Here is a 20,182-nt window from a genome sequence, read left to right as displayed (position 1 = left end):
CACCGGCAAAACTGCTAACTGCTGCTAGTTGAAGCTACTGTTAGCCAGAAAGCTCAGTTAGCCGTGTAGCTAGTGGTCCTATAGCTGTCTCCAGTATGCTGGAGCCAATGCAACTGTGCACTGCTGATGTCTCTGCAACACAATACACAGATGTTACTTATTATTTTGATGAGTTCAAGGACAATTCTTACATATTGTAACTTAATGTTCATCCAAATTTGTATAAAATCTCCCAGAATCATAAACTTTCAGTCCGAAAAAAAGATAATTCTTTTATTTTTATTTCATTTAGAGTTAAAACATCAAGAACTAGAGGTGTCAAGGTCGACAGAAGACGTAGGACAACGCCGCTGAAGACCCGCCCATACAGTGCAAAATAAAAGCACACATACATCTATGCACACTCATGCACATTCATCCCCTCTTTGAAGTGTCGGAGGCTCATACATAAGCAGTCTCCCCTCAGTTGCTCATGAATAATAAACAGACAACTGGAGGCAAAGTCTAAACTCCGTCCTGAACGGCGCCCTCGCCTCCTATAAACCACGCTCATATTTGCTCGGTGAATCTGTGTCAGTAGATCATTAAACTGTGAAGGCCGACTGAGTGGCAGGAGCGACTCTGACTCTGCCTTTTCACACCTCATCCTCCCTCTGCTTCTGCTGCTTTATATGAAATTTCTCGTTATGTTCAGGAAATTAAAGATACTTCACTTGTTTATCTTTAAAAGCGCAGAGGGACAAATGTAGGCTGGGATTTTACCAGAGTATTTCCTAATTAGCTCTTGGGGGGGAGAGAGACTCCATGAAAGAAAGCAAATATGAGTGAATCTGAGCACATGAAAGATGGAGGAGGAAGAGAAAATAGTGGAGGAACATCCTCGCGATTGATAGACGCTGATATGAATAATAATGCTTGTATTAATTCATAAGGAAGGGAATAAAATCTACTTTGCAAAAGGGCAAAACGTATGAAATACACTTGGCATTTCAATGATCTGCATACACAATTAACTGGGGGAGAAGAAGAAAGCATCAGCTGCATTGTAACATAGTATTCCTGTAATTGTGTCGGTGTAAACAGCCTATGCGCGTGTGTTTGTGTGAGAGGGAATTTTAATTTTTAATTTGCACAGCGGGAGAATAATGAGCACAAAAAGAAATCGTGCAGGCTTCAAAAGGGAAAAAAAAACCCAGGGGTATAAAACATAAAGGGCAACTACAAGAGGTAAAAAAGAAAACAACAATAGAAAGAGGACAGAAATAAATAACAGCAAAACAGTACATTCAAATCTTTCAAAATAAGAGGCGTCGTTTGAGGGCAATGTTTTTTGCGAGTTGATACTTTGCAGTCAGTTTCTGCAGCAAAAGATAAAGTAAAAGAGGCCGAGGGAGGGACGGAAATAGACAGAAAAAGATAAAACAGGAAGAGAAGGTGAGAAGTTAAAGACAGAAGGATAAAGATGGAGGAAGGTCATGTTCCCCTGAGAACACACAGACTGTCCCTCCTCCACCGAAACTCAACCATGAAACTCCTCACACATGCCTCCTCCGCCCTCCTGCCCCGGCCCATGTCGTCCCCAACGTCACTTTGACAGCTCAATAATTGACTGCTTATCTTTTATTAATAGAGGGAGCCATTAGGGCACGGAGACGTGTCTGGGGTTTGGTCTGCATGCACTCCGAGACAAAGCACCGCCGGCCCTCTGCTTTTCTTTTTGTCTCCCATTTTGGCGTCTGCTCAACGCTTCACTGTCCCGTGGCTTCTTAATTAGCCTCACACACAACAGAGGTGTCCTGAGTGTTGCTGTGGTGTTACCATGTTACCCATAGTGCAACAGCAGCGTCATCATCTCCAAGCAGAAACTGAATGGGCTCTTTCCAAATCACCCTCCCAAAGAGTCTAATTTCAGGGGAAAGGGTGCTTTAATTGAAGTTTTTTGAAAAACTACAGAGAACGAGAGAAGCCTCGTCTTCAAAGAGGCATGAACTAGTTTTCTCATGGTCACGTAACCTCGAGGTCACAAATTCAATCTTTTTGCAAGGATCCAAACTTGATTACATCACTCGTGTTGCCTCAGCTTTTAGTCTGACAGAGCAGATGAAGACAGCGATTGATCATAACATCAAATTTTGCTCTAATCAATCTGATACAGGCTGAAAGACGAGACTCAGGGAGGTCACTGCTGCTGACAGAGTGTGGAGGCCAGAGAGGACAGAAGACGATTACACAAGATCACAACATAACATGGAGAAATAATTATTTGATTAATCTGTTAAAAGTTTTTTTTTTAATGAAGCTGGAGAATGATAATATCAACTTACTAATGCAACATTTAATTAAGTTGTCTTACACCGTATCATGATTATCTTGTCCTCTCTGAGTTAATGTAAACAAGACTACATCTGTGACACTGAACTAAGACACAACAGCCATGTTTACTGGTAAATAATTTGATTGAAAAATGCTAATTTGCCATGTTTCCGTGGCAAATTAGCATTTGCCATAGATTTCACTCAAAGCTACCAATTTGAACCTGATGTTGGCAAAGAAGGAAAAGTCAGGGAATGACCAAAGTCAGTACAGTCCCTATTCTGGGGATTTTGAATTTCTGTACCAAATTTTGTGCCAATCCATCTAATAGTTAAGATAGTTCAGTCTAGACTAACAGAGAGACTTACAGACCAAGATCACCTATGTGGTTAAAAGAAGAAAAGCCAAACTCACTAAAACCATAAGTTAAACCATAGATATCATGAGGTGGCAGCAGCCTAAGCAAGTCAACAAACTGTCTATTAGTTGGTCTAAACCAGAGTATTGAACAGCTAACTTTCTGCAGGGAAAACACACAAAGATCTATAGTACTGTCCCTCACCCTCTCCCAGTCTGTGTAAACTGGAAGTGAGGCTGGTGGTGGGGGTTTAGGGCCTTTACGACCTGCTGACACCGGCGCTGCTGAATGACATCCCTGTAAAGCAGTGGAGGGAGGCTCATCCTCCTATAAACATCCCTGCAGGGGAGATAAGACTTATTGAAAGTGCACTGAAGCAAACACAGACCTTCAGCTTCCTGTCGTGTATCCAGCTGAGACTTTCTCGAGCTGATCAGATGAAGCCGACAGCTTTCAGCAGGGATGGGATTCACCGAGCTATAAATAAAGTTTAATATACAGTATGGATTTACTGCTATGTAATATTAACTGTTGACTTTTGTTTTATAATATATTGTCCAGACGGTTTCATTTAATGCCAAGCTAGCAGCAGAGCTATGGGTTGTGCTGACAGGCTAAACGAAGATGGTGAGTAGCGTTAATAAGCAGCTAGTCAATCGCTGGTTCCCATCCCTTTAAACTCTAGACGGCAAGCCAGGTGAGGTGGGTGAAATCACGAACACTACAGCAACAGGCTCAAGGGGTTTTTCCTGTTTATCTTCTTGTGCACTGATTCACTTTATCAGCTGAACAGCCAATCAGAGGGATCTCTCTCACCAGCGAGCTTGGCCGCTGATACTGCCTGCTCAATCAGGCAAAAAGTCGCTGACTAGTGCCAACGTGTCGGACACACTGCAACAACTAGAGCCACAGATGTTAACTGACATCTAACATGGTGTGTCATGGCCCTATACACCCAAAAACACACCCACACCTGCAGTGCAAATTATACATTTGAGGCCTGTTATGTCTTTACTAGATAGTGAGAGTGGAGGGATGACAGGAAATGAGGGACACAGATGCATTCATGGTTCACGGTCGGCGTCTTGCCAGCAACACACGCCTCTGCACGACAAAGAACCTGTCAGCCCGCTATGACGTACGTCAGCTCATCTGGACTGAGGTCAACTCGTGTGAACTTTCTTCAAAAACAGCAATTTTATCACATTCGCTCTGCAGATTGACACATCCTGGTTGCTGCACCTTGACCACCAGAGCTCACACGTGTCCTAAACAACTCTGTAAGGAAACTCCCACACAGTGTTAAGGCCTGCAACTCCCCTCCAGTTAGTCAGAAGCCTCTTGGATGAGGTCAAACATCTTCAAGAAACTGAAACACGTCCAGCTGCCTACGATACAGCACTGAGAACACCGTGACCTGGATGACTGAGAGCCTTTATTAAAGCACAACGTGTTTTTGTTCGTGTTTTGAACCAATTATATAAAACTTTGTTTTTAGCCTGCAACAAAATTAGAAATAGGTCGCCTTTCGAGCCTTTGTTTTCTTTATGTAATTGGTAAATTGTATCTGTTTTACCCAAAAATATCCACATTCATCTCTTCTGATGATTAGACTTTATTTCACACGCAGCCGAGTTATTTCTGAAGTTCACTGAAGACAGAGAAGTGAACCTCCACACAGATAACAAGCTGTTGAATACTGAGGAGCTATCTGCAAAGAAAGAGCTTAATAATCAAATCTCCCCTCCTCTGCCCTGTGCCAGATATCCTTGGCTGTGTTATTTGAAGGCATAGTGAGGGGAGGAGAGGCACACAGAGAGAGAAAGCACTGGAGTAGATCTGATGTAGGGCTGCGTCCACCAAACCAGAAGAAGAAATCTTTTTTTTTTTTTTATGTATAATGAATGACACACATTAAAAATGCAGGACAGGGAGATATGAACTCCATTTTCTCCATCAGCCCAGAGTAAGAGTGACCCAGAAACAATTAAACCCACAAAGGATGTTGAAACTGATTTTATCTCCGGGGAGAGTGGCACGTCGGTGGTTACAAAAGAGTGTGTGTTTTTACTGGAGAGAAAAAAGGGGAGGTGAATGTCATGAAAGAAAGACGAGGTACGTAAGTAGGTTATGAGTCGGCACTGAGGTCTGTGGTTAAACCAGCTGACGCAGAACAGAGGCGGGCAAAGAAGCAGCGAGCAGCCAGCCGACAGCCAAGTCGTTATTTTATGATTCGCCGCCAAAGTGCGGAGAATCGAAATCCAGTAAAGAACACAAGATGATCCGTGCCCTCAGAGAGCCCCGGGGGGCCGGAGCACAAACTGGAATACAAATGAGACCTTTGTATTGCAGCGATCTGCAGCACGCCGCTCCACTCTGCTCCACCCATGATGCCAGCTGGACACCCACTTTAATCATTTCTCGACACAAACAGCATGGCATTTTCAGCTAGTAATTGAAATGTGATTCCATGGGTGTTAATATGCTGCAGCCTCCTCTCTTCTGGGAAGCTTTTGCAGAGGATTTTTTAATCTGGCTGCAGGGATTTGCTCCCATTCAGCCACAAAAGCATAAGTGAGGTCCAACACTGCGTTGAGATAAAGCCTGGCTCGTTGTTCATCTCAAATATGTTGGATGGGGTTGAGGGCGGGGCCGTGTCTCAGGCCAGTCAAGCTCTTCAATATCAAACTAAAAAATTAAACACTTCTGCTTCAACCTGAGTCTTCAACAGACTGTTGCATCAAAGTTGCCTTCATTTTGATCTCAACTACATCACCAGCGCTGTTAGATCTTGGCAAAACAAGCACGCTGCATTCTGATTGGCTCACTGACGCAGATGAGATCAACTTCTTAGGTACTGAAATGAAATCGACACTCGTTAGTGTCGAGGCAATGCGGTCGGTGCCATAAAAGTATTAAAACAAACTTCTGTGGTCATTGCCACGACGATAAGTGTCACCAGGACCACACTTTGTCATGATGCCACACACAGACTCACAAACTGAAAACATTACCAGCCATCTCCATCAGTCGTAACAATTTGATATCTGCACATCTCTCAATTTGAGCCGCGGTGGCCGAGATAAAAATTTAGACTAAAGGTGGATTAAAAAAATCACATCCGGCACTTCGGTTTCCATTACAGCCAGATCTGAAGTGTCCTAAATAATTATTATTCATACAAGTTGAGTTTGTTAAAAGGCAGTGGTCTGGCTCTTTTGTCTGAGTAATTATAGAGTAGTCTGCAAAACAACTGTGCAGTCACAACAGTGAAACCACATCTGCAAATACCTCTGTGTTGTTCGGTTGAAGAGCCCTCAGGCAGCTCTCATCGCTGCTCTGACAGGTTTTTGCATTATAGGGCAGCTAAAAATGGCCCATAGAGCACTCTGTCCATTTATAAAAGTGTTTATTGACTGAAGTGGCTGAAAGGGTCACATTTCAGTCAGCTAGACTTATAACTGTTTTAATATGACGGCCCGTTAAAGGTCTCAATGTGAGTCTGAATTTTGCGGCTCAAGTGGATGTACTGCTGTATGCTTTAAATCCCATGTTTTTGATTTGGATATCAAATACTCACCAGCTGCAGGCCAGAAAGTGGCTCAGCAGATATACATCACGAGCCGAAAACCATCCAGTCTCATGGATGTTATTACTAAATATTTGTATATGATGAATCTAGGTGATTTTTGCATATTGAAATGAAGCTTTGTATTCTCTAAACTATAACCAAAGCTTTAATATCTGCTAAAACAAATATGGTAACGAATATTCAGTTGCACTTAGAGTACACTAATAAGATTTAATAAGCCGTGCTGGTGTCAAATTAGACAAAAACTAGAATTAATATGGTCTTTATTAGCAAGTAAACAGACAATCAGTGCTCCAGAAACTACTTTGCGCCTTCCACCTTCTTCCGAGTTACAAGCTCTTAATCTGAAAGAAGTTAGTGTGAAGTAACTTTCATTGTCACTATGATGGATTGACTTTTCATGATCATGAGGACGACTTGACTGATGGTGGATTTGACCGTTTGAGGAGAAAAACAATGAAGCTGAAGAGAGAGCGCACTGTATCAATCTCCTGAAGGCCCTGCTGAAAATTGATCCGAATGAGAGGATCACTCCCCGTGAAGTCCTCGCTCATCCATTCATCACCAAAGACTGATCGAAGTGTGTGTGTGTGTGTGATGTGAGTCCTGTAGGTGGTGCTTTGTTATGATGATTTATAATTTGATCAGTGTCGTGTTTCCGAGACATCAACGTAACAGTGAGTGTGTCATTTGGTTTGGTGTGTGTGTGTGTGCACGTTTAGTTTCCGGACTGACGAAGTCAAGACATCAAGAAGCTCAGGCTTCGCCTCTTCAAATGAGGACTTCAATGGTGAGCCTCCTGCCACTCTTCTGAGGGATGAAGACAGCATTAACATCCAACCGGACGACAGCGCTCCATCTCTCGATATTCCACCAGCAGGCGTGATCCTGGTTTCGCCAGCAAACGACTGAAAACACACTGCTGCTTGAAGATCAGGAGAGTGCGGTTAGGTGAGGTGATGAGAAATAGTATCAAAATCTGTTGCCTTAGAGCTAGTTGCAGTTTTAAAATGTGATGATAATAACATTTATGTTCTCCCTGGGTTAGAACGGGTTTACTCCGGGTTGCTCCGGTTTCCCCGACATTACATTTGTAACGTTGTGCTTCTTTTAACATCTCACAGCATGCAGCATTCATCTTGAAGGAAACAGGCTCACAAACCATCACACCTTCAGATGAGGTGGAGGGTGGCTGTGGTCAAGAACTAGAGAACTTCTTTCCTTCAAGATGAATGCCATTAATGGAGCTTTCTCACAGTGGGTATTTTGACATAACAAGTCAAAATTGCTGCTGTGGGAAACATCCGGGCCAGATGGAAGCTCAGTGGCCTGTGGCCTCAGCGATGGTCAGGGTTGGATTACCAACCTCTGTCGTTGCTGTGTGGAGTTTCTTGACTGAGTTGGGTTCGAACGGGTTTACTCCGGGTTGCTCCGGTTTCCCCGACATTACATTAGTAACATTAAAAAAAGCTACCCAGGCCGTCCAAGGCAGCAGTGCTGACTAAATTTCCATCTCCCTCTTTTTTCCCAGTTGTGGTGGAAACCACACTATTTTAAAAACAATTCTAATAAAGAGCATATTTCCAGATTTTGCCTACTTTATTACAAATGATGTATTATGACGTCATATTAGCGTAATTATCCTTGTTAAATGTTTAATAAAAACCATGTTATTTCTAATTCTTGCCTAATTTGGCAAAAATATGGCTTAATACATCTTATCAGTGTAATAAAGTGTGACCATAAATTCTCTACAACTTCACTCGATGTCTGTATTGCAGCAGATTAGCTGGACTACACTACTACGTCGTAGCTTGCTCAGCATCTGGGAGGCCAGAAAGGTTATGTTTACAGGCTTGTAAAGGGATGCTTATTTCTGACTGGCAGCGATAATGAATGCTCATTTCTGCAGTCATCCAGGCGCAGAGATGAAAGGTTTTAGTCGCCGATGCCAACCTCAGGATTTTCGCTGCATCCATCTGTCCAGCCAATACATCAGGGAGGAGTCCGGTGGAGGCACGGAAGAGGTCATATGACTCAGCCACCCAAGAGCAGGATGCCAGACGTGGCACAGCAGCGTTCCTAATGACTACAATATGTTAAACCTTCTAAGCTTTTCTCCCAGCTGCAAGTTTTCTAAAAAGAAGTTGACCTACATTTTTTTCCTCCATGCCCTGAATTCAGGAAAAGTTCTTTAAGCCTCAGTGAAGGGAGCACTGAAATAACAACTCCCTTTTTCTCACACTGCCTGCTGCAAGAGGCGAGCCCGCAATCCAGCCTCCAGGGCCTTCCTGCAATTAACCAAAACTACAAGAATGAAGAGTTGTATTCAGTGGAGCTTATGCAAAACGCACTGAGGAACAAATTGTCCATCGTGTGCCATTTTGAAGGCATGAAACAGGCATCAATGTCAGACAAAATGTGCACATTAATAATCAACAACTGATGCTTGATACACCGGATGCTTTTGCCACAATAATACAAACACTGTTGCTATGGAAATCAGTGACTAATGTATGACAATGATTTCCCGGGAAGTCACTGTTTGGACACACAAATCAAAAACCACACAGGCGATGTGGCTGCGTAGAGAAACAATAACCCCACACAGTGCAAGAATTTCCACAGGCCAGAATAATCAATATGAGAATAATGGAGCAAATCAAGACGTCAAGGAATAAGTCAGAACACAGCACGATGAATAATCATGACAGCCGAATGCCTCGAGTACAAAATGTAAATATGAGAAAACGTCAGATTAAGTGCACCCTGTTGAGGCTGATAATATAGCCGCTGCATCACCAGTGAGGCATAAAATTTAATTTCAAGCAGAGAGAATCATTCAGGAAAAAGCCCATGTTAATAATTTCATGTGCATTGATGCGACGCTGCAGATTAAAGGGGCAGTTCTGAACTGAAAGACATCAGCGAAAGCCACAAAACCAAGGCTATAAAAAGAGTTCAAAGTGAACAGAATAAGCGACACCTCGCAAATGTCACTCGAGTACAAAGACACTTTGGAGCATTTTACTCAGAGACAGATGATTCAGCCAGCACGTACTGTACAGCTCTAGAAATGTCACTTTTCACTTTTGACTAAACTAAGCCTCAACTGTTTTATAATCTCATCTACATCTGGCACAAAGTTTTGACAAATCGCTCTGCCTTTTCAGCCCGTTAACCTCATTTTCCTGCATTACCCCCCAAAAGTGCTGGAACATGTGAGCCGGTAAACAGGCCCCCGGAAGGCCCACGTAATCACGGAGCTATTTAAATCATTTGAGCAACATTTGGAAATAAGGCCAACAATGACAGAAAACCCAACTTCACATGATGACGCTCTTTAGAGATGGAGTTCGTCTATTATCAGAAATGAGATTTGTGGATTTAGGTTACTCAAAGAGGAGGACGGTATGAAAACTACAAAGCACACCTGCAGTTATTGTTGATGTGTAATGAACAGTGCATAAAAGCCAATTCTAGGACATCTGAGCAAACACATTCACTAACGAAGACAATGAGACACATCTGAAATCTCAGCTTGTTAGTACAACTACGAAGGACTTTCATTATTCATTAATTTTCCATTTATCTGTTTGATGAATGAAAAAATTGACAAGAAAAGAAAATGAAAATACCAGAAAACTATGAAACTGTACTAACATGGAAATAAAAACAATCAAAATCTCTGTGAATGAATGAATGAACGTCTGTACGAAGGTTTGCGCCAATCCATCTCGCAAATGTTAAGATATTTCAATGGATACGTGAAAAGAAGCCCGGCCTTCAGTGGTGGAGCACTCCATCGACATTGCCATCAAAAACCTATAAACCATGTTGCTCACTTTGTCAGCACTATTGACTTTTACGCCCGTTTTTCATACAGATATCTCTCTGCCATATTCTTTGTAGTGTTAAGTCAGTGGGCCTTATGTAAGATATCCGGCCTCCTCCATCTTGCTGATGCAGCACGTCCTGGAGGACAGACGGGGCAGGACAGGAAAGGGCAGTCGCCTCCTCACACACACATAAACACACATTTGAGATGCTCTGTGACTCTGCAGGCGGATCAATTTTGCCTCCAGCTGACTTTTCCTCATGCCTCAGTGCCCGCCCAACGCCACGCCTCACTGCCTGCTTTTAGTGTTCCCCACAGAATATATTTGATTTCAAGGAACCAGTGTTGATAATATCTGCTCAGCTTTTGTTTTAATGCACTTCCTTTCTGCACTGAAGTAAACAATGAGTTGAGGAACATGTTCTGTCTCCACAAAAACCAGAAGAACCTGAAAAAAATATTTACATCGAATATAGCCGGTCGACACGAGCTGCAAGAAGAGACAAGGCCATGATAGCAACTCCATTCAGATGTCACGGCCTGAAGCAGTCTGACGGATATTATACAGCAGATAAAGTCTAGACATAAACACCAGATTACCATAAATAGCCTGGTTTAACTCGGTCTGTTCATGCATGCAGTTGTTTATTAAGAGACAGCACAGCAGCATAGAAGGAGTTTATCTTGTTTGGGTGAATGAAGGTTATGAAAACTGACTAAAAGCGAGAGACGGGCGTTAAATACCTTTGGGCTCAGGAGCCCAAACTACATTATCGCGCAATATTCTACATGGATCTACAGCGCTGTCATTTTATTAGCATACCTTCCTCTAATTAAATTCATGCTAATTGGAAAATGGGACAAGCACATGTGCCACTTGAGATACTGAGTGGAGAACGACATTTCCTTTTCGTTTCAGCACGCTCACTTCTTCGAAGGAAATGTCAGCTCTGATGCAGCAGAGCCAAACCGACCCAGGCCGATTCATATGTCAGTGTAAATGTTCAGTCTGGGGGCATAACATCCTCTTCAGTGGGTCTTTTAGTCTAAATAGACCTCGGGGTGACAGAGAGCAGACTAAATGACATCCAGCTGAACCTGACACATCATAAGAACAGCTTACTGGTGAGATATCAAGCAGGGAATGGCTCAGTAAAATGTTATGCCGCAGGGACTGATTCATATTTTTATTGTTGTTTCGTCCTTAAAATGCAGCAAGCCCTGGCTGGACTGTGGCAAGACCATTCAAAATGCAGTTTTTCATCAGTTAAAAGTGCATTCATCAAAATCTTTGTATTCAAAATGTATCATCGCTGTCCTCACCCTCACTTTCTGCCAAACCCTCGTATCTTAATGAGTTGGGTTTTAGTCCGGAGGAAAAAATGGTCAGAGAGATGATCCCTGGACCTTTCCTACCCAGAGGATGAATCCAAACAATCCTTGGACCTTTCATTTTGTACTATCAGCGGGTCAGACTTCTCAATTATCCAGTGAAATATCTTAAAATTTGCAAGATGGATTGACATTCAAAGTTTAGGCATTCATGGTTCCCAGATGATGACTTTGGTGGTTCCCTGATATTTTTCCTCCAGCGCCACAGAGTTTGACATTTGTGGTTTTGACAGAGATGTCTCAGCCACTATTAAAGATATTGCCAATAAATTTGGTACAGCCGTTCACGTTGCCCTCAGGATGAGATGTAAATAACTTTTTTGATCCCTCAATTTTTCCTTGAGCTTTAATTTGCCCAATTATTTGGTGTTTGACTGGTTAACTTCAAGACGAAGACATTCAGCCTCAGTTGTACTCACTAATGAGCAAATGTTATCCTACTGGCAGACTAAACTAAGATGTTGAACATGGTAAACATCATACCCGCTAAACATCTGCACATTAGCATGCTGGTTGTTAGCATTTAGCTCAAAGCGCCACTAAGTACAGCCTCACAGAGCGGCTGGCGTGGCTGTAGACTCTCAGTCTTATCTAAACTCCCAAACATTGGTACAGAACAGGCACTGAGTGCAGGACAACAAGAACAAGAAGGGGAGCATAAAACAATGAGAGGCTTTAACTGCCTCTCATTCATCCTACTCTAAATTCCCGCAGTGTGAGCATCCCAGGCTGCCAGGGGACAAAAGAGCAAGTGTCTCGCTGCTGCTCAAAGCGACATCTCAGCACTCTCGCCTCCAACAGGCCCAAATATGACAGCCTACTGGGTCCAGCTGCCACTCGAGGGCCCGTTCAATCCCGGCTCTGTCTCGGCGATTGGCCCTGTCTCTCGCAGCACTTAGCCTCACGCCTGTGGGTTGATGCGCAGAAATGCAACTGATGCCCACTTCAAAAATACCAAGATGAAACGCAGCGTCTTGACCTTGGCTCTTAAGAGCAGAGAGGCTTCGTTGGCGACGTCGCCAGCGGATCGAGGGCTGAAGTGGCTCTTGGAAAAGTCCATCTTCAGGAATAAGCACGCAATTATTGGAAGACATTCAGAGTGATGAAAAGGTGCACTCTGGGCTCATTCAAATGCCTCTCACGATGAGGTGACAGAACATAAAAGTGCATTTCACATTCAGGATGTCACACAGACACTTGCGCAGGCTGCTGAGGAGTTTAATAAAGACAACCCTCGGTGTGCCCTTCATGTACTTCATATCCTGACATAACATTACGAGCAGCAGCAGACCAGATCCTCATAAACTCTCTGTTCTGCCTCGTAAAAAGGCGAACGCGACAACATTTACATTCACAGCCACTTCGCTCGGGTATCTGAGTGTCCAGACCACAGGCAATTATCCTTCCACCACCCTCTAAGATAGGTGATTGAGGCCCCTCCCTTAAGTATGATAGGTGATCATTAAGCATCTCAGCGTGGAGCGGCACGTGTCCTGAAGTGAATCTCGGAAACGTGAGATCAGTGCAGAGGCAGCACTTCTATAAGCCTCCCAGCCTAATAGCCTTGGGCTTCAGAGACCTCCAAACCACGGCGAGAGGGATTTATGGAGGCATGAAGAAATTACGGGATAAATTGATAAAATCAGGGCAAGAATACAGTCGACCGGCTCAAACTTAAAAATGCTACTCGGCTCCTTATGATGTGCAGTAGTTTGCCTGAGCGTTAAAACGGTGATGAACCCATGCGAGGTAAAAGGATTAAGGCACAAACCGCTGATCCTGTATACAGCATGGATCACATATAAACCCATGTTTTGGCAACGAATCAGAATAGGTTGCTATTAGAGTCATGTTTAGGTCAAAACATGGATCACCGCAAGGATGGGAATATGTTATGCAGACCCTACACTGTCAACCTGGCATATATTTATTCATTTCTTCCCATCTGATCATATCAGACTCATTTGTGCCTCCACTATCCAGCTACTTAAAGGAGACCTATCGTGCTTTTTTGTTTATTTCCTTTCCCTCAATGTGTTTATGTTCCTTTGCTCCTTTCTCCCACAGAAAACACGGCCCCTTAAATGCCTCATCAGTAGTCTCGCCTTTATTTCAGTGACTTTGTGACATCACACTACGTCACCATGTCACACTTTTGCATAATTTATGCCTGGCAGCTAGTTTGGCAGGTAAGAATTAATTTAGCACAGCCGCTCTGTTGTTGCTGGCACAGGCGTGTGTGAGCTGACCAATCAGAGCAGACTGGGTATTTGGGAGGGCGGGACTTAAAGAGACGGGAGTGTTTCAGACAGAGGGGGAATACTCTGCTGCAGCACTGGACATCATGAGAAAACTGATGCGTTTTTTTAGCCTTAAAGCATGTAAACCTATTCTGGTGCTAGGAGATGGTTAGCTTGACTTAGCATAAAGACTGAAAGCAGTAGGAAACAGCTAGCATGGCTCTGTCTGAAGGATAATCCACCTACCAGCAACTCTAAAGCTCATAAAGTTATATCTTAGGCGTCAAGTTTTACGAGGCTTTGTAAGCCAATCTATTTCTTCAGTTTCCAGCTTCATAATTAAGAAACAAATGGTGGTATTGATCTTCTCATCTGTTTCTTGGCAAGAAAAGGAATCATTATTCCCCAAAATGTCCAAACTATTCTTTTAACACAACAGCACTCATGTATCAGGGCTGCAGCTGGCACCAAAAACACATCATTTTTTAACATGTTTCCTCACAAACTAAAGAATCAGCATGTTGAGGTTGACCTGTTTTTGGTGAGTATCCATTTGGCTGTGGGACACGGTGTGTGAATCACTGACTTTAAACAGATTTTAGAGTAAATTAAGTGTGTGAAAATCCTGACCGTGCACAATCTTCAAGGGTTTTGCTGAAATCTGCAAAAGAAGGGATCCTCCTGTGCGTCTCCTCTCTACTCCCTCTCTCAGTTTTCTTCCTATTTATATTTAAAAATAAGCTAAATATGTAAAAAAAAATAGGAGCCCTGTGGACTTTTCTTGTAAACAAACACGTTTACATTCTCAACAGAACACACTGTGGTTTTGTCCTTGTGGTTGCTTTCAACCTTGAGGTCTTACAATCGTGTTGACAGCATTTCCTTCCTCATGAAACATTTGCAAGAGAGATTTTTTAAAAACATCTTCAATCCTGTGTCGCTTGCATCCAAAACTGAAACTAAACATAAACCCTAACAGAGGTCAGAAACTCCACGGGGAACCTTTAAGACAAGATGTTAAAAGAAAGGGACAAACTGACCTCTGAGGATCGACAGCAGTCAGTTTGCTCAGCCACCTTGAGAGGTTGATATTACCGAAGGAGATGGTTGGTTTGACATCTGGTCAACAAGCCGAGTTCCTCCTGTCTGAACTCTGACAGACGCAGGTCAATACAGAGCTGCAGAGATCTTGACTGGCAGTAAATGAGGGGGACTCTGCCGAGCCTCCATTCAGGAATCTAGCACATTAATTCAGTCAAGCAGCTTCACGTGACGACCTGCACTGTTCGGGGGTCGTGAGGGATTGAACCTGCGACTGTTTTAGTTACAGGAACCCTTTTTATCTACTTGTCCACTCAGCTGACTAACATCACAGCTATGCTATTCCTGGAAATGAATTAGTCTTATTTCAGCTAAAAGCCATGCAATGTAATACGCACTGAAGGTATTAACTTAAGAGGATCAAGAGAGGCTGAGGAGAGACGGTCATCAGTTGAAATTAAAATAAATAATAAAGTAAAAACACACACAGACATATATATATATAAATATATATATATATATATATACATTCTCATATTAGTCACAATGTTATTGAAAATCAGCTTTGATGAAAATAGTAACGCCTGCACAGTGCACACTAACTCCAAACCACAAATTCGTTTAAATGGAAAATGATTCAGTCTCGGTCAGATGTTTGTCAGGTCAAAATGTTTAAAAATAGTCACCAGAGGTTTTTTTCCAGTCAAAACATGGTAATGTCGGATTTGTGGCGATGTAACAGGCGTCTCACATCAGAAATACAACTTCTGCCATAACTCCACATGGTCAAGAAGCCTCATTCATTCATTTATCTCAATGCAAGCAAGACTTAAAATGACATAAGCCACTTTGTGTTTGAACACAGATTTAAAAAGATTAAAACTAATCTTAGTTATAAAAGTTTAAATAAAGTGATTGTCCGTGACTTGATTACATGCCCAGTTTACTGTGATGCAGATAATATGAACGAGGGTGATTATTCTCATCATTGATTTACCTGCTGGTCATTTTCTCAATTAATCCATCAAGTGTTTGGACCATAAAACATGAGAACATTGTTCCTGGAGCTCAAGATGACATATTCAGGAAGCTCGTTTTGTCTGTTCAACAGTCCGAAACCCAAAGATGTTCAATGAACAGCCCGGGTGTCTCTGACACTGGTCACTCTGACATGCAGGTCAGTTCAGAGGTTTGATTTTTAACTAATTTTTGCCTCCATGCTTAACTTTTCCAACACTTCTTAAATGTGCAATGGATGAGTTGAATATCGGTCGATTGACAGGATTACTTTGATAATTGATTATTTGTAAGGCAATCACTGCTAATAGGGGTGTCGTCATATATTGATATCACGTTAATAATACACATATGGTGTGCATCTTTGTTTATGAGCTCATCGCGTTGCCTTTTCACTAGTTATTGAGTGTTGAACTGTTCTTTCAGTACATTTATTTAAAAGTGATGGTCACAGACTCTCTCCATCTCCCTACACTTGTATTTTGAGGGTAATAATTCAAAGATGTCACCTTGAACTCTTCTTTCTGGACATTTAAAGACTAAACAAGCAATATATTTGACTGTGTTGAAAACAATCTGTAGCTGCAGCCTGTAAATGGAAATCCTAACAGCCACATCTCCATGATTATGATGACCACAGTGTCATATATGCACAATCCAGAAAAAAGCAACAGAGTAGACCTTGTGTTTGGGGCTGTCTCATCAAATCAACCCAAAGAGCCTAATAATAGAAAACCTATCCTGTGCAGTAAACGAGAATTTGGCATCAGGGGCTTTTAACACAGCCTCTGAGTCTCTGGGGGTCACTGGAGCCAAATGGTCTCCATGGTGCAGCCTGGCACACAGATCTGGCATAAAGCTGGTTATCTGTCCTGACAGCCGAGGGGATGATTATGAGCATTAAAGGCCCCCCCACACCTGCAGAATAAACACCTTGACAGCCTTATTCAAGCCCACACCGAGGCTGGAGCTGGAGGATTTGTTTACGGGCTGTTTGTGTTGGTGGTTACCTGCCAAATGACGCCATACAGTAGTACACCCTCCTTTATTTTATTACATCAAAACAATGCGGATGGCTGAATGAGCACTACAGGGCCTGCATGGGCATCCCGTTGGCATAATGATACCACTAGCTGGTGGTGCAGCCTGATGGATGACAGCCACTGCACGGTGTGGCGCATTGGGAGCAGCTGGATTTAAAGTTTAAAAGGACGCACGGATGACATGCATGCTCAGCCTTACCTCGGGATGCAGTTCGGGGAGGATCCATCTATCTCCCATGTCGCAAACAGGTTCATGGGCACGGGTCTGTTGAGAGCCCCGCTCCCGGGGAAGCTCAACCGGCCACTTCTCTCCGCCATGGTCCCTGGCTGCGGGTGGGACTGTCCGACACCGAGCTGGAGGGTTTGTAAAAAAAAACAAAAAAAACAGCGGGACCAGTGTAGGTCTTCTGTGTGTGTGCGCGTGTGTGTGTGTGTGTGTCCGTGAAGTAGAGCCGTGACACGCTCACGTTAGTGCGATGTGGACGGTGCAGGACGAGCTCATTTCTCCGTCCTCGTCGGGGGCCGGGCAGGTCGGTGTGGTCCGTGCGTGCCGCGGAGGAACTGCAGTGGGAGAGCCGCGCAGGAGTGAACGGAGCGACCGCGGAGCTTGTTGTGCCTACCACGCTGCTCAGAGGGTATGAGGAGGGATCAGTGCCACACAGAGGAGACGGGAGGGGAGGAGAGGAGAGGCAGGAAAAGACAACATCACACGGTGGTGACAGGGGTTCAAAAAACATCTCGGGGGGGGAAAGACTATTTGAATTTGAAGGCCAAGTAATCTCAGCCATCCTATCAGTGCTCGTCCGGGTGCTTTTCGGCCATCTCCCCGTCTTCATTGCGGCAGAGTTACCCACAGATTTATGTAGAGGAACTAGATATCAGATGGAAAGATGGCGGCCATTCACCGTGTGTTATTTGCACGAGTTTGACCACTGGATCATTGGTGTTACTTGCCCCAAACAGACAGAATACCTTATTATACATTAGCCGTAAGACAGCGAGCAACAGCAGGAACGTGCGTGTCTTAACTCAGCCTCTGACCAACGCCAGCATTTCTCTTTATTTCTGTGTGTTTTCTTTTTCCCATCTCGTCTCTTTACAATCCGTAAAGTACATACAGTTCATTTCCCCTTCGTTCAGTAGACGAGAGAGAATTACAGTACATTATGGAGGATTTCTGCAACTCCACGCTCACCGTTGCAGATTTTGAGAAGCGACAGTGAAGATAAATCAAAACTGGGTGCTCTCCTCGACTCCAGGTGTTTATTCCTCCAGCAGCTCCGTGCTCTTCTCAACTTATCCTCAATGTTATTATGACCTCTAGAATTTTTTTCTGACGGTGGCACTAAAGTTTCATTTTATGACCCTGCTCTCTCTCAGTCGTCTTCTGCTGGCTCGTCTGTGGCATTAATCACCCTCCGTACATTTCTCCCAGGAAAAACGTCATTGAAGGTCTCGCTGCGCTGACTGAGTCTGCAGGTGCAGCTGGTGCAGGTCTGGGCGGATCCGTGTCGCCAGATCGATTCCCAAATTGTCCCTGCAGAGACTGAACCACCTTTACATGCCACAGTGCTGCCCGTTAAAGGTAAAATCCGCAGAGAAATGCAGTGAAGGACTTTTACTCACGTTGCTCTGCAGATTGAAGCATTTTTAATCACCCACAAGCTTATTTGTGTTGTTTTATGACTATATATTATTTTATAGTTTTACTTTCACACCTGTCCTACATATGAGCATGCCACAGACCTTTTTTTTTTTAAAAATAAAAGTATATTCATATCTATTATAATATATCATAATAATTGCATCATACTGAATATTGATCACTGCCATGTCTTCTCTTTAATCTCCTTAATCTAGTGTGATGTCATCTTACTACAAGCAGCTGCTGCCACCATGTGGTTGAAGCTGCACATGCTGGAAGTCCTCAATGACCCTTTTGTTCTCCAGAGCTCAGCCTTATATAATTAACTATCTTGTTTTTTCTCTTTTAAAGGAGCCTGCAAACAATCATGTTTAACTTTGGCTTAATGTAAGAGGGAACATTGCACAGCACAGTGTTCAGGGGCTGCATGTGGAGGACTTGGTCACTTTAAGGATTAGTACGTGTTAATAGATAAACTGTTATCATAGTAATCCATGGGAAGCTTATCTGTGAGTATTGTTTTATCAATGGCCACTCCTCTTGTACTATTTATAGTGGTAACCAAATGGAAGAATAAACAACTTGAACTCTTACTTTATACACTGTGACTGTTTACAAGTGTTGTAATACTTAAGACTGGTTGAACCGCACGTACAGTAAAGCCTGCTGCTGACATGGCAACAGCAGAGGTGAATCTTCATTTGTTTTCTGTGGGTGTTTTTGTGAAAATGTGGATCCTTCAGATCAATTAAAGGGAAGCCTATATCGCACATTTTATTGTGTGTCATGTGAGTGTGGGACTTGCACTGGTCTGGTCTTGAGCTGGTCTCACTCTGCATTGGTCTGGATTTGGTCCCAACCCCTGAAGTCTTGGTCTCGGTGTCCATACAGTCTGGTCTTGGTTAACGTCGTCTTGACTACAACACTGCTGTTTAGCATTATCATTGTAAGTGTATCTCTTAAAAGTCAAATGTATTATAAAGTATGTGCATACAGCTGGGTCCAAAAGTCTGAGACCACATTTAAAATCTCTAATATTGTCACATAAACCTAGAAATAATTGGAAAGTTTAAGGATTCAGATTGTTATTCTAAGTGAAGAGGGCCTTACTCTGCGTCGAGCAGGGGTGAAGTAACTAATTACAGCTACTCACATTAAGTAATTTTTGGGGGATACTTCCAAGTCTGTAATTTTACTCCTACTTCAGTATGCATTACACCATGTTATCTTCTTAGTTACTTTTATAATCATGATCGAGTACTGAGTACAATTGTTATTCATATCTAAACCTTTCATCTGCATTTCTGTAGCCAATAAGGCTGTCGGATCACAAATGGGCCAATGATAACCCTGACATAACGACAGGAAAAGCTGACTTTTGGACCCTAATGTATCTAAAGAATGTAAAAACATTCCTCTGGATCAGCTCATATTCATTTTAAAGTCCAAACACATTTATAACCAGAATTCCTTTGTTTCTCACTGCAGGCTTAGTTCTGATTTTCTGGTACAACTTTTCAAAATATCAAAAAGCTCTCCAGTCATTTTGACTTATGGATCATCCAACAGTGCAAATATTAAACTGTATATCATCTCTTCACATCAGGTATAATTCACTGTTCTTTTCATATCCTGCCTTGCCATGTTTCATATTCTAGTCTACGTGCAGCTCAGTTTTGATGGATAGTTGATATATTTTATAA

The 20,182-nt window shown here is 42.9% G+C and overlaps 1 protein-coding gene and 1 long non-coding RNA gene across 8 annotated transcripts in view; one reads left to right on the top strand and one right to left on the bottom strand.

Moving 5' to 3' along the window:
- Window positions 1–17,463, bottom strand: part of pacs2 (phosphofurin acidic cluster sorting protein 2) — a 51,138-nt gene extending 33,675 nt beyond the window's left edge. For all 7 annotated transcript variants that reach the window (XM_084381023.1, XM_084381024.1, XM_084381027.1 and 4 more), the window contains exon 1: window positions 17,034–17,463. In XM_084381023.1, the coding sequence (XP_084237149.1) occupies window positions 17,034–17,152 (119 nt within the window). In that variant the 5' untranslated portion in view covers window positions 17,153–17,463. The remainder of the gene's footprint in view (window positions 1–17,033) is intronic.
- LOC311273802 lies at window positions 17,111–19,561 on the top strand. Its single transcript, XR_014624707.1, has 3 exons — window positions 17,111–17,195; window positions 18,270–18,419; window positions 18,695–19,561. It is a non-coding gene; the product is annotated as an uncharacterized lncRNA (long non-coding RNA).
- The last annotated feature ends 621 nt before the right edge of the window (window positions 19,562–20,182 follow it).

Source organism: Pagrus pagrus (assembly GCF_965226575.1).
Source record: "Pagrus pagrus genome assembly, chromosome: 18".
NCBI classification, from domain to species: domain Eukaryota; kingdom Metazoa; phylum Chordata; class Actinopteri; order Spariformes; family Sparidae; genus Pagrus; species Pagrus pagrus.
Note: the sequence above shows the minus strand (reverse complement) of the source record. Positions and strands in the feature narration are given on the sequence as shown.